The sequence below is a fragment of the Dermacentor albipictus genome, chromosome 3 (genome assembly GCF_038994185.2).
Source record: "Dermacentor albipictus isolate Rhodes 1998 colony chromosome 3, USDA_Dalb.pri_finalv2, whole genome shotgun sequence".
NCBI classification, from domain to species: domain Eukaryota; kingdom Metazoa; phylum Arthropoda; class Arachnida; order Ixodida; family Ixodidae; genus Dermacentor; species Dermacentor albipictus.
The window spans coordinates 139,319,150-139,334,527 of NC_091823.1; the positions used below are offsets into that span (position 1 = coordinate 139,319,150).

The 15,378-nt window shown below is 49.8% G+C and overlaps 1 protein-coding gene across 11 annotated transcripts in view; it reads left to right on the top strand.

Moving 5' to 3' along the window:
* LOC135917740 (uncharacterized) overlaps positions 1–15,378 on the top strand; it is a 224,577-nt gene that overhangs the window by 29,774 nt on the left and 179,425 nt on the right. For all 11 annotated transcript variants that reach the window (XM_070536093.1, XM_070536094.1, XM_070536095.1 and 8 more), the window contains one exon: positions 12,935–13,033. In XM_070536093.1, coding sequence (XP_070392194.1) covers positions 12,935–13,033 — 99 coding nt within the window. The remainder of the gene's footprint in view (positions 1–12,934; positions 13,034–15,378) is intronic.

Here is a 15,378-nt window from a genome sequence, read left to right on the forward strand (position 1 = left end):
CCGCGGGTGGACCCGGTATTGGACTATCATCGGGATCGGCCTACGTGTGGGTAGTTCTTAATACCTGCTTCACATCCGGCGCGGGTGGGCCCGGTATTCAATATCTTCGGGATCGGCCTACGTGTGGGTAGTTCTTAATGCCTGCTTCACATCCGCCGCGGGCGGGCCCGATATTGCAATATCTTCGGGATCAGCCTACGTGTAGGTAGTTCTTAATGCCTGCTTCACATCCGCCACAGGTGGGCCCGGTATTGCAATATCATTGGGATTGGCCTACGTGCGGCTAGTTCTTAATGCCTGCTTCACATCCGCCGCGGGTGGGCCCGCTATTGTAATATCATCGGGATCGGCCTACGTGTGGGTAGTTCTTATTGCCTGCTTCACATCCGCCGCGGGTGGACCCGGTATTGGACTATCATCGGGATCGGCCTACGTGTGGGTAGTTCTTAATGCCTCCTTCACATCCGCCGCGGGTGGGCCCTGTATTGCAATATCTTCGGGATCGGCCTACGTGTGGGTAGTTCTTAGTACCTGCTTCACATCCGGCGCGGGTGGGCTCGGTATTCAATATCTTCGGGATCGGTCTACGTGTGGGTTGTTCTTAATGCCTGTTTCACATCCGCCGCGGGTGGGTCCGGTATTGCAATATCATCGGGATCGGCCTACGTGTGGGTAGTTCTTAATGCCTGCTTCACATCCGGCATGGGTGGGCCCGGTATTGCACTATATCGGGATTGGCCTACGTGTGAGAAGTTCTTGGTGCCTGCTACACATCCGCCGGAGGTGGGCCCGGTATTGCAATATCATCGGGATCGGCCTACGTGTGGGAAGTTCTTAATGCCTGCTTCACATCCACCGCGGGTGGGCCCGGTAATCACTATCTTCTGGATCGGTCTACATGTGGGTAGTTCTTAATGCCCTCTTCACATCCGCGGCGGGTCGGCCCGGTATTGCAATATCTTCGGGATCAGCCTACGAGTGGGTATATATAGTTCTTAATGCCTGCTTCACATCCACCGCGGGTGAGCCCGGTATTGTAATATCATCGGGATCGGCCTACGTATGGGTAGATCTTATTGCCTGCTTCACATGCGCCACGGGCGGACCCGCTTTTGGAATATCATCGGGATTGGCCTACGTGTGGGTAGTTCTTAATGCCTGCTTCACATCCGCCGCGGGTGGGCCCGGTATTGTAATATCATCGTGATCGGCCTACGTGTGGTCAGTTCTTAATGCTTTCTTCACAACCGCCGCGGGTGGACCCGGTATTGGAATATTTTCGGGATAGGCCCATTTATGCGGGGTGCATAGCGCCTGCTTCACCTTCACCGAATGTCGGCCCTGTGTTGCACTATCTTCGGGAGCGGCCCACTTATGGGGGGTGATTAACGCCTGCTTTCCCTCCACCGCGGGTCGGCCCAATATTGCACAATCTTCAAGCCAACCCGCAGTGGAGGTCAAACACTTTGCTTTTTGTTTGAGAGTTTTGACTGTGGTCAGCTTTCGCTGCCATTCCATCTTCACAGAAAGAAATGATTGTCAATTTTTTCACTCCTTTTGGATGGCGGTAATTATCGGGATCTCCTGGGGTGTTGAGGCCAGTTTTCTCATCGATTCCGTGTCCGTGCGATTACCTCAAGATAAATTCATTTGTCAACATCTATTGCATCAGGCAGGACGCAGTTTATAGCTGTTATCATATTTTATTTTGTTTATAATGCCCAAGCCAATTTTATGTCCCCATGTATTCAATAATCACGCGCATCTGTGTTGCTTCGTTAATTCAACTTTCTTTATTTAGACTGACCCAGGAGCCAGCAGAGGGATTCGGTTCATAGTCGGCTGGTCTGTATGCTCTTGGAACGAGTTGCGGGAGGAGAAAACGCCAGTTGCGCTTAACTTTTACTTTTTCTTCATTACTTGCTCGAGTGACGGGTCGCCGCGACACTTTGAGATCCTCGGAACCATATATCTGTGATATGGGTTAGATAAGGTGGAAAATAAAATACTGCGAAACAGTGTCCATTATCAGACCCTGCAATAACCGTTCAACCCATAAGCAATGACTGTCACCCGTTATCTCTTCTAGTTTTTCTCTTATTGTACAGCACTTTTCGTGAAAAATTGGCAACTGGAAGCAAGAGTCGCAAGGAGATGAGAAATTAAGCGATCTACTAAGGAAGTAAGCCAAGGCAACAGCCAAACAGGAAGGAAAAGCAATCCTTTTACAGCAGACAAACCATCCGTTAAACTAAAGTTAAACAGGATGGCTGGCTACAAAGCCGTAGATGGCTACAAAGCTGTCTACAAAGCTGGCTACAAGCTGACTACAAGCTGGCTACAGGCTGGCTACATAGCTGGCTATAAAGCCATACATGCGACCGCGACGGGGAACAGGCAAAGAAGGAAAGGAGATACAGCCCGCGGGGAGGGTAGCGCGGGGCCGGGGGCGATGGTGCCGCGCCGGCCGTCTCCCCCGCCACGCCCGTCACCGGTCGCCGCCGTGCTCGTTCGACGTAGCGTCACTGTGGCGCAGCGAGAACTTACCTGCGTAAATATACCTCACGTGCTCGTGGATTTATTCCCTAAGAGCGGTAGACGATTCTTCGTCCTTAAACCCACGCTGCAGCACAGATTCGGGCATCTACTGCGGGGCGCGCACGCGGCTTCCGGCGGCGAGCCTCTACTTGTTGCGGGCGACCTTAACGCGCCCCACGGAGCCTGGGAGAAACGCCCAAGGGCGAACACCTTTGGGAAGACTCCCAAGGCCAAAGGGTCGCACTGATCGCGAATCCCGCCGATCCTACACGCAGAGGGAACAGCGTGAGTGCGATACGTTACCAGACCTTGCGTTCCTTTCGAATGTAACAACAGCGCACTGGCAAAGTACGAAGGAAGATTTTGGGAGCGACCACGCGCTGAACGAGATCACGATTGGCACGGGCCCGAGCGGTCGTGGTACTAACCCTGAGGGCAAAGGTCATAAGCTCAAACTCGTGAAATGGGACACGTTCCGCAAGAAGGGAGAAGAAGCGGGGCGAGGCGACGAGCCGATTATGGACATGGACGAGTGGACCGAGACGCTCAGAAGGGACGTAGGCGCAGCAACGAGCGACGTTCCGCCCGAGGTGAACCTCGAAATAATTGACAGCAGGCTCGTACACATGTGGGAAGCAAAGCGAACCCTCCTAAAGAGATGAAAATGCCAAAGACATAATAGGGCGTTGCGCAAACGCATAGCACAGTTAGACAGAGGCATCGAAGAACACAACACGCACTCCAGGTATGCAGGGCACAATGGGAAGACACGTGCAACGGCCTTGAGAGGCAGAGGACCGGGCTGAGCGCTCGGCGCCTTTTTAGACACCTATTAGATCCGGACGAGACTCGGGCCGCTCAAGGCCACAAGACTTGTAGACTAGTAAGAGATTATAAAGGCGATAACTTCCTCGACGCAATACGTGACCGCTACTTTAAGAAGACCGAAAGCATCAAGCACGCCGAGTACGACGGCGTCGCAAACGAGAAACTGAAAGCGGAATTTAGTGAATCGGAAATTGGGATACTCCTGTTCGAACTAAACACTCAATCGGCGCCCGGCCCGGACCGGGTTACCAACAAGACTCTCCACAACCTAGACAACGAGTCATTCTCACGGCTCGTGGCCTACGTCAATGAGTGCTGGCGAGGGGGTTCTCTTCCCGAAGCGTGTAAACGGGCCCGCGTTATAATGATTCCTAAACCTTGCCGGCAAGTTACGCTCGATAATCTAAGACTGATTTCGCCTACGTCTTGCGTCGGCAAAGTCACGGAACATGCAGTTCTCACCCGCGTGGCTGACTTACTCGAAAATCAAGACGTGTTCCCGCACACCATGTAGGATTCCACCGCAACCTCTCCGCCCAGGACGTATTGCTTCAGTTTAAACACCAGATCGTAGACGACGCTACCAGCTCCACTAAGGCAATTCTAGGCTTAGAAATTAAAAATGCCTTTGACAACGTTAACCACGAAGCGATCTTAAAAACAATTAGATCATTAGGACTAGGCCAAAGTATGCATAATTACGTTAGAGACTTGCTCGCGGCCAGGCACGCATGCGTCGTCGTCGGCGACGAGGAATCGCCGGAATTTGAGACGGGTCCGTGCGGCACGACGCAAGGTTTCGTAATATCACCATTACTCTTTAATTTAGTTCTACTAGGTCTACCCGAGAAATTAACAGAAATAGAAGGATTACATCACAGTCTCTACGCGGATGACATCACCCTCTGGCTTCCCGGGGGAGGATGTGACGGTCACATCGAGCGAACGCTAAAGGCAGGAGTAGATGCAGTTCAGAATTACTTGCGTGGAACGGGCCTCGAGTGCTCGGCTACCAAGTCCGAACTCTTACTCTACAAACCTACAAGGAGAGGTCGTAAAACCCTGCGCGAAGAGGAGCGGGGATATTCCAAAATACGCATTACATTGGCAGACGGTACTCCCGTACCGCACGTAGAGAAAATTAGAATCCTATGGTTACACCTGCAGGCAAACGGCCATAACGGAGAGACGGTGCGAATACTTCATCGTTCGATAGATGACACAATCCGACTCTTGCGTCGCATCATGAATAGACGCAATGGTATGCGATAACAGTGCGCGATCCGTCTCGTGCAGGCGTACGCGATAAGCCACATAACGTATGTTGCCCCCTACCTGAGGTGTATAGGGTCCGAAAAAAACAAAGTCGAATGCATGATCTGAAAGGCTTTCAAGAGGGCGGTCGCCGTTCCACTCAACGCGAGCACCGACAAGTTTCTAGAGCTCAAAGTTGACAACTCCCTTAACGAGTTAACCGAGGCGCACGACGTTGCGCAATACGAACAATTATCGAGGTCAAAGGCAGGTCGATGCGTCCTCGAGTCGCTCAGCATCGCGTACCACACTCAGCATGGAGAAAAGACGGTGGTTCCCGCCTCTGTTCGCAACCGCCTGATCATCCCGCCGCTTCCCAAGAGCATGCACCCGACGCACCACGCCGGGAGACGCAACAAACGAGCAAGCGACCTTCAGAAGTCTGGTAACAGCAACGAGGTGGTGTACGTAGACGCGGCGCGATATGGAGGTGGGAGAAGCGCACACGCAATAGCGGTTGTAGACCGCACGGGTAGGTGCCCGGCGAGCGCCACGGTCACCACGGGACACACGGAGGCGGCTGAAGAAGCCGCGATAGCCCTAGCACTCGTCGCGGTGCCGAACGCTGCGATCGTGATCATCGACTCGCAGGCGGCCATCTGCGGTTTCGCGCGCGGTCATGCCTCGCGGGAAGCGGCCCGCATACTCCAAATGTCTGACGATGGCGACTGTTCATCGTCCTCGCAACCCCAAAATTTTACGGTCTTCCTCCTCTGGTCCCCGGCACATACCGATGTTCCGCTCGCGGGCAACGAAGCGGCCCACGCCACGGCTCGAGGTCTCACACGCCGTGCCGCCGCTGATTATGTGGCCGCCTCCGCCCCCGAGAGCAGGGCATCGGATCTGCCGGAATAGGACACTACAACAGAAACACAGCAACAAGAAACACACTGGGCGTGGGGCGATCGCCTAACCACGTTTAGAGACCTCACCCAACACTACAGACTCGAAAGACGCACATTCCCGCCACCGCACGATAAATTGAAGAGGAACCAGGCCGTAACTTTACGCCTGCTCTAGACACACACCTACCCTAGCCCCGCTATCTTACACCATTGCTATCCGCGTTTATATCCAACTTACGCGTGTAAAACATGCGGACAGAGAGCAACGCTGCGACACATGCTCTGGGAATGTGCCGGTAACAACGGTAATCAAACCAGCTCCATTCGCGTCGCGTCCATAATCTTGGCCGTTGCCAGAGTAGGAGAAGGCTCGAGCTCGCTTCTTCCCGACACCGCCCCACATGCGGCGCGTAGGCGTCGCCGCCACTGGGAGGCGGCTATGAAAAACTCAGAGCTGACAAACCATCTCTGGGCCGTCCGGCAAGCCGAAGACGCCGCTCGAATCCAAGGACATCGAGCCGTCACCTGAGGTCACCACAGCAAGAACTGCCGGACTATTCTTCAATAAAGTTTCTTCTTCTTCTTCTTCAACATCTTTCTATTGAAAAGGAAGTAGAGAAAACGCCCCTGGAAGTGGAGAATAATTCCGGGTGTTTTAAATGACGATTCTACAGTTATCAATCGAGCCGCTTGACGTAGCCATTTCCCTGCTGTTACGCAGTTGTACGGGACTGGTGACCACGCATGGTAACGCAACTTCCCAAAGGACAACTCGAGTCGGGTTTGCTACTTGGTAGAGCCGTAAACGTGGGATCCCAAAGAACTGCGATTCTTCCGCAAATATGCATTTCTCTAGAATTCTTCCAGAGCTAATTCAAAAAACGCTACTTGAAATCTTTACTGTGCACTTTCGCTTGTTAATTTGTTCTTGGCAAGGTTCTTCCTGTGCATGTTTCATGCGTGAGTCCATTTGGTGTGGTTCTTTGTTGTCCAAGTAAAGAAGAGGTGTATCTCACAGGCATACCTGTGAGATACATGTGATTTCTATTCTATTTTGTGGCTTTACGCGTCTTTATGGCAAGTAGTCGGAATTATGCACATTTGTACTACTAAAGTACTCTCCCCCTCATTTGGATAGAAAGGTTACCTTGGGTTAGGGCCTCACCCCCCCCCCCCCCGAGAAAGACTCTTGCGTACGTGTCTGACCCGGGGCAGGTACTTACGTCACTTTGAGCGCCCAGTCACAGGTTCCTGACGGTGAATATGTGCTTCACCCCATCATCGACGTACTTTTGGACCGGAACGTCGCTGTTCCGCATACGTAGGTCACGGTTACTAATAGCGACGTCGTTCTACTGCTCCTTCATTTCAGCCTCTGCCCTCAAGTGCTTCCGGCTGGCATGTTCTTGGCCAGTGTTTCTAGTGGTTGCGAATTTGACATTGAGAGTCTGAATCCCGAGAATGGGTTATTACCAGCAATTGCAGCTGACAGCTCTGGTTCCTTAAGGGATAACTTCGCGAAAATGATTGCACCTGACCTCACCTCTGCACAGGCCACGGACATACGACTCCTGCTTGAGTCGCATGTCAGTGACATCTTTAATTTCGCTGACAGGCCATTACGCCAAACATCTGTTGTTCACCACCGTATAAACACTGGAGACACGACTGATATTCGTCGGCGTCCCTATCGTGTATCGCATGCTGAACGTCGTGTCATCCAATAAGAAATGACAATATGCTCCGCAAAGAGGTCATCGAGCCATCAGCCAGCCCTTGGGCTTTTAACCTGGCGTTTCTGCGTCGATTATCGCCACTTAAACAATATCACGCGAAAAGACGTCTACACACTACCACGCATCGATGACGTCTTCGACTGCTTGCATGGTGCTAAATACGTCTCGTCCATCGATCTTCGATCCGGCTACTTGCAGATTCCAGTTGATCAATTGGACCGCGAGAAGACGGCCTTCATCACGCCGGATGGCGTATATCAGTTCAAAGTCATTCACTTTGGCCTATGCAATACTTCTGCCACACTTGAACGTATGCTGGACATTCTTCTGCGGGTCTACAAATGGACCAACTGTCTTTGTTACCTTGACGACGTTATTGTTTTTCCTCCCACGTTCGGCTGCCACCTTAGCCGACTTGCTGCAATTCTTCCGGTCTTCCGAAAAGCCGGCCTTCAGCTGAACACCACGAAGTGTAAATTCAGGTGCCGTCAAATCACAATGTTGGAACACCTCGTTGACGCATCCGGTGTCCAACCAGATCCGGAAAACGTTCCCGCCGTACGCAGTTTCCGTGTGCCATGTTCTGCCTGACATGCGCTTCTTCGTCGGCCTGTGTTTTTACTTACGCCCTTTCGTCAAAAACGTCGCCGACGTTGCTCGGCCTTTGACAGATCTTCTAATGAAGAACGCGTCCTTCTCATGGGGCCCGGAGCAGGCTCGCGCGTTCGCCGCTCTCATCGGATTTGTGACCACCCATGTTATACTTGCCCACTTTGATCCATCTGCGGCGACCGCAATCCACACTGACGGAAGCGGCTATAACATTGGCGCTGTTCTCGCCCAAGACCAGAATGGTACCGAGTACGTGATAGCAGACGCCAGCCATCTGCTGTCCACTGCCGAGAGAAATTGCTCCATCACCGAGCTGGAGTGTTTGGCTTTAGTTTGTGCTCTCGCCGAGTTCCGGCCATATTTGTACGGACGCGCGTTTTCGGTCGTAACAGACCACCACGCACTCTGCTGGCTATCTACCCTACGGGATCCGACTGAATGGCTTGGCCGCTGAGCTTTGCAGCTCCAGGAACTGTCATTTAATGTCCATTACAAGACTGGACGCCTCCACAAGGACGCTGACTGCCTCTTGCGTCACCCCGTGGATCCTACCGGTCCTGTTGCTCATAATCCGGTGACCTGTGTGATGGCTTTGACTGATGTGAACGAATATGACTGATGTGACTGATGTGAACGTGAGCGCTGAATAAAGCGACGCATCCTTACAGCCCTTCGTCGCTCGAATGCAATCTGGCCGCACCGACGGAACGTGTCGCATGTTCGTGCTGCATGACGGCATCCTCTACCACCGCAATATCTACCCTGACGGTCCTGAGTAGCTGCTTGTCCTTCCTCGGGATCTGCGACCCGTCGTTCTCGAACCACTTCACGATGTACCGAGAGCGGGACACCTTGAAGTTTTGCGTACATACGACCCCATACGACACCGGTTCTTCTGGCCAGGTCTCTACGGCCCTGGGCGTCGTCAAGTCGCAACTTGCGAATTATGTCAGCGCCAGACGAAACCTCCCCTGGCACCTGCCGGACGACTCTTTCCCATTGAAGTTCCCTCTGAACGATTCTTCCGCGCAGGCCTTGCCCTGTTTGGCCCTTTTCCGACGACTAGAGGGAACAAGTGGATCGCTGTCGCTACAGATTACGCGACACGCTACGCGATAACTAAGGCGTTACCGACTAGTTGCGCAACTGACGACACCGATTTTCTCCTGCACGACGTCATTCTCCAGCACAGTGCACCTCGACAGTTGCTAACAGACCGCGGCCGCTCGTTCTTGTCTAGAGTCTTGGACGACCTCCTCCGCTCTTGTGCAATTGAGCGCGAGCTGTCCACCGCCTACAGCCCACAAACGAACGGTCTTACGGAACGTCTCAACCGAACAATCACAGAGATGCTTTCAATGTACGTCTCCAACGATCACCGCGACTGGGACGCCACGCTGGCTTACGTGAAGTTCGCGTATAACTCATCGCGACGTGACACCGCATGATATTCACCCTTTTATCTCTTGTATGGTGGTGACCCTGCACTGCCGTTTGACACAATCATCCACTCTGTACCACGTGTTGCAACTGAGTACGCTCGTGAAATCATCGATCACGCTCGCATGGCACGTGAAGTCGTCCAATCTCGTTTATTAGCCTCACAGCATATACAAAAGAAGCTTTACGACCGCTGCCATCGTGATGTTAAGTTCGCGCCATGTGCTTGGGTGCTCCTCTGGTCACCATATTGTCGGGTTGACCTCTCTATGAAGCTTCTCTCTCGCTACACAGGGCCTTATGATGTCCTACGCCAAGTTGACGAGATCGATTACAAGATTTCGACACTACAATTTGACGCATCTTCAAGTCAGACGCCTGTCGACGCCGTGCACGTTTCGCGCATGAAGCCATACTTCGCTCTGAATGTTTCGCCTGCCATGTGCGGAGACGGCGCTTCACCACCTGGCGGTCCTGTTACGGAAGGATGAGAGAAGAGAGAGGAAGAAGATTGGAGACGCTGGCTGCTGCGTGTTGTTGGTGGTCAGCCATCTTAGCTGTTCTGACTCATCCTCTATATATATTGTGAACATAGTTTTTATATACTCGCAACATCCCCGTAACAATATTTCAAAAGTACATAATTAAAGCGGTAGAACAATACCAAACTGACACTTGAATATTGTCAATCAATGGAATTTATGAGAACACAAAACTAAAACATCCATTGAACGACACAGCTAGAGCTCTAAATTATTCTGGAACTTCGAATCAACACGAGCAAGCAGCATATTTATTTTGCCACATCTAGTAGTTTCAGTTTCAGTTGATTGTTCATTCAAGACATATAGTTGGCTGTTAGTATTATACAGGCGGGTCTCAAAGTGAATCGACTGCAGCGGTACGGGACCCTCCGGCATTCTGCATTGCGTCATTGTCAAACACAGAAAAGATACAGCACGCGCTGAAAACAAATGGTGTTGCAAAATTGGTATTATGCATACCTCAAATGAGCGAGAGGAGGATATATTTTGCCTCACACTTCCATACGCATTGCTCCCCACTTATTTATTTATTCAAAATACCCTCACACGCAAATGCATTGTAGAGGAGAGTGGTTACAAAGGAACGCTAAGTTATACCAAGCCACACAAAAGAAATGGTAACGCAAAAACTATTAAGGCTGAATACAAGAAATAACAAAAGATTAATCGAACAGTGTGATAAAAAGAAAATGACACGCTATATGGCACACTTAGAATGAAAAAAAAAATGCAAATAATGATTGGCTGAACCACGCATAATCCATCATGTAAATAAATCTTGGCAGGAAGGTGGTGCCAGTCACGTGAGGTGTTTGCTATGAAATATTGTAGGAATGTGTTTGTGCGAGGTGATGCACACTCTACAAAAGTGTCAACCCGCGATGAAAGGTGCATAGGTGGAGGGATAAGCGAAAAAATTGCATGTTTTTTCCTAATAACATCTGGTAGAGTCCTTTAATACATTTGTTTGGTCCAAAAGTGTGTACTTTGTACTTTGTGATACGAAGTTTAAGGAAATGTATATATAATAAAAACTAAGCGGATGTTGCCTTCAAGATTCGCAAATGCTTCAGGTGCATGCAGGTTGCAAAAGCACGGCCTTCGAGATCAGATTTTGTCACTCAAAGGAAGCCGTAGTGGGAGGCGGAGAGGTATTTAGGCCCCAATCATTGGGTTTACAGTGCCTAGGTAGGCTTCCTTATTTATAAAGCGTATACGGGGACTTCAGCCGAACCATGAGCGAGCTATACAGACACACGCGGTTCGATTCGGTGTCCGATCCGACGTGCGGTGCTGCATGCTAGGGCATTAGTGTTCCTGTATATGCTCCCGCAGGGAGCATATACAGTAACTTTACGGCATGAGCGGCGCGTAAGCTCCGCCCACATCCAACTCCCCAGCTTGAGTTCATATCCACGTCGAGAAACGCAATATAAACAACTCTGCACAACACTGCTTCGCTTTACGCGAACGCTGTCGAGAAAATAATGCCCCTGTGAGTGACAGAACACTTCACGACGGCGGGTTGTCCAATGACGGCTCCGCTAAAGCCAGTGATAGGGCCGGTAGGCATAGCTAGGCGGACGCTGCACCCGACGGCGCTTGCGATCCAGTCCGAGCTCGTCGAAGAGTGCTTATTTTTGCCAAAACAATGAACACTGTACACTTAGGTCGGCCGTAATTGAATACAATTGGTTTACTCGACGCAGTCGTTGCGAAGGGCAAACGTGCAAGCGAAGTGAGCGGCCTCGCTCAGACGGTCGGTGTGAGTTGTCTGCTCGCGAAAGGCCCTCGTGTTGCGGCTCCCAATCTCACCAGTAGCTTAGTGCTAGTGTACAAGGCGCTGGTTTGCATAACAGGCACACGTTCGAGATAATTTTACTGAACTGGTAACTATTTCATGTCAGAAACAAACTGCAGCAGGCAAGGAAAAAGAATAACTGCGAGAAACCGGCCAGCCAGCACCGCCTCCGTGGAGGAAACGTCAGAGAACGTCACATGCCAGCTGCGCTGCCATTGGCTGCGGCCAGACGACGGTGCAGTTGTCGGACACGTCGGCCGATGAAAATATGCCCAGTTTGTCGCACGCCGGACGTCCGATCCGGCGCTTCGGCACGGCAAAACACCTCGATTCGCGCTGCAGTTTCGGCGCGTCGGACGCCGGATCGGACACCAAATCAGACCGTGTGTCTCCCGCTTTAGTTGACGAACACGAGCCGATCAGCGCGCCGTCCGCGCAGCTCCGTCTAGTGCGATGGTGCATGGCCTACGGGCTTCTTTGACACCTACTGAGCACAAATTCATGATCACCGCTCATATACACGCTTCCCATGGCACTAGCTGTCATGTTTTCGAGAATACGTGCCCGCATCTTGAATTGGTGCGACCATATTTCCTCTTAGCGTCTGGTATTAGAAGCAATTTTTTTCTATGAACATTCTACTATCATCTGTTACTAGGAAGTTGATTAAAAATTAGGAACACAGTTACTGTGCAAAAAAACATTTTTTAATGCAGCCAGTCTTTGCATATTCATTTATAGTTCAGATGCTGTTATATGTTCATTTTTCACTAAATCATTTTTAACAACTTTCTAGTAACCAGTGTTACTAGAAAGTCGATTGAAAATTGTGGAAATTTACACCTGTCCATGAAACAAGACTATCTTGCACCAGCCATATTCACTGAATAATTATAACCTTATTTAATAATATCCATGCATGTTTTGTAACTTGGGTTATGTACTTTAAGAACATAATTATTTTTATTGACTTCCTATTGAATCGTGTTTCTAAAAAGTTAAAATAGTGTGTCTTAACTTTCTAGTAACTTTCTTTTTACATACTGAAGTTAGAAAAGAAGTAACCAACTTTCTTTTGACAAACGTTACTAAAAAGTAAGAGTCAATAGGATGTTACTAAAGTTGATAAGATGTTGATCAAAGTTTTAAAGAAAGTAAGGAAGCATTTTTGTGTGGGGTTCTCGCAGTCGACAATGCCTCAGAGGACGCGAGCATACACAGCAATGTATATCAGACGTACTAAATGTTTTCCCACTTCTATTTGTCTCGCCACAGACACAGACCTTTCCGATGAAGGTGCCGATGGCGGTAGTGCCGATAGATCTGAAGAACAAGGGCGAGCGGGCGGCGTCCGCAAGCCACCCACTAACCAAGGTTTGTACCTTAATGAACACTTGTGCCACAGCGCCCTCTCTACGGCCACTTCTCACAAATATGCATAACGTAATGCGTCTAGATAAATAAAAATAAAAAATTCAATGATTGAAAAGGCACATCGAACGATTATGTGGAAAGGCTTGTGGCAGGAATCTTTCGCGAGCGCTGACAGCGACTCGACGAGCTAGACAGTTCGACATATTCTCCCCCATATTTTGAAATGCGCTTTAACTTTAAGCCCACGCTTGACATGATCTAACTGAGGCCTGGAGTGTGAATGTGCCGAAAGCGTTCATCGCATTTCCATTGTTTTGATGAAGGCGAGCATGGGGTTTGAATTAGGATTCCTTTCCGGAAACCGAGGGTAAGGCAGCTGCGCGGAAAAGATCAAAACGCAAGAAGCGCAAAAGCGTAAAACAGACGCCATGAACATTGATCTTACAATCGAGGTTTTTTGCTGATGAACTGACTTATACAAGTACAAATAATTGAAGCAATATAAAAGGCAGAGCATCAGTCAAAAAACAGAAATAAGAATATCTGCTCGCCTATCTCAACAGTCACCTTTTATCAAGATACGTGGTGAGTTTTTACTTCATTAGAACGTGGCAGGAAATAACGTTCATTGTAAAAATATTCACATCAAGGCGATTGTGGGGGGGGGGGGGGAGGGTGCTTAGAAGTGTCTTATAGCTTTAATATTTATTCCACTTCTAAAATTGTGCGCGTACATTTACCGCTCATCTCATTGCCATTTCTTGAGCAAACTGTCCAACTCAGCAATGGTCCATACAGTGGAAAGCTCACTAACAGGAAAGAGCACGCTCAAGGTTGGGCTCGCGATCCGTGGTCCATGCTTTGAGATAGTGGCCTGTTTATCCGACGTACGCTTCTTTGGTCACAGTCAAACGGAGTATACAAAACATTCGTAACAGCTGACAAACATCTGACAGTGTTACTCAGTGCTACGTCGGGTTATACTACCTTCATTGGTAACTTACTAGCATGTGTAGTTTACTAAGGCGACTAAACCCACAGATGTCGACGTCCACGCCTGTCTTTCTGAGAATCTTTGAACTATAGAAGAGCGCGAATTAACTGGGAATGCGTTATTTTTTTTTCTTCCTGGAACATCAGTATCATAGCTGCCATCACTCCAAGTAGCAGCTTTATTAGCTGCCTAAATAGGTTGCGTGCAATAGACGAATGGAAACACTTGGACAACCCCGCATCAATAAGGTCACAAGCCTGTATGTGGAAGCCAGTTTCATTATATAGCTGCATGATTTAGGCAGACCGTTAACACAGGTTAGGCGTCTAACCATTTTCATTATAAGCTTAGAATGTGCTGAACTAACGAGGAGTAACGGTTTGTTGCCTCGGTGTGTGTAAGCCTAGCGCACACGGGTTGGTAAATACAATGCTAAAATTAACCAAATGCAGCCATTCTGTGGCACTCCCTGCGTCAAACTTCAGGACCTAGGTCCGAGGAAGCATGTTCACTGTAGTTACTGGAATGCGGCGGTAAGTACTGGTTGTCGCAGTACAGAAAGATTAAGTATGCATCAGCCTACATAAAAAGAGGCAAAAGAGGCAATCCCTCAAATGGTCAGGCCAAGTAAATGTTACTCAAAGGAGAAGCAATACCTATACGAATGCACATTTCTTTTCGCTGCATGAAATTCGAGCCACTTCATGACGTATTCCATAACGGGAAAATTCAGTACGCTCCAACTCGCTGTTTTCTAAAGAACATGTACGTAGAAGAAAAAGGCAAAAAAGGTCATTGTCTGAACGAACGGGTCAGGGGACCACAAGTACAACGTAGACCGTGCTCGTTCGGTGCATTGACCCCGGCATTATCAAACGACCCTTGACTCGACCCTCTACTCGAAACACCCCTTCAGTGAAGGAAAGCCCGAGCGTTTTGCTCGAGAATCTCAAGGTAGCCCAGCACCGCTGCCGTAGCACCACTCCTCGAGTGCAGTTAGAGGGTAAGCAAGGCTGCGATGTGATCTGAGCCTCGCCTTGTCTGCTTCTTACCTGTTGCCTCTATAGCTTTTGATGCCACAACGATGCTGCGCATCTTCAAGGACGTCGTTATACGGCCAAGTGAAATACTCATGTGTGCTTCAGCAGCGGCGTAATTATACAGTGGCGCCGAAACAGATCGGCCATACTTTAAAAGATAGCACCAGTCAGTGCAGTAATTTGTCGTGTTTTTCCACGCATGAGTCAGTTGATGACTGACATACGGGTGTTCTGCGTGCGATCGCCGAAAGCCCTAGAGCGGAGTAAAAGGCCTGGCGCTTCCATTATAGGTGCGAGCGCCAGTGCTTCAA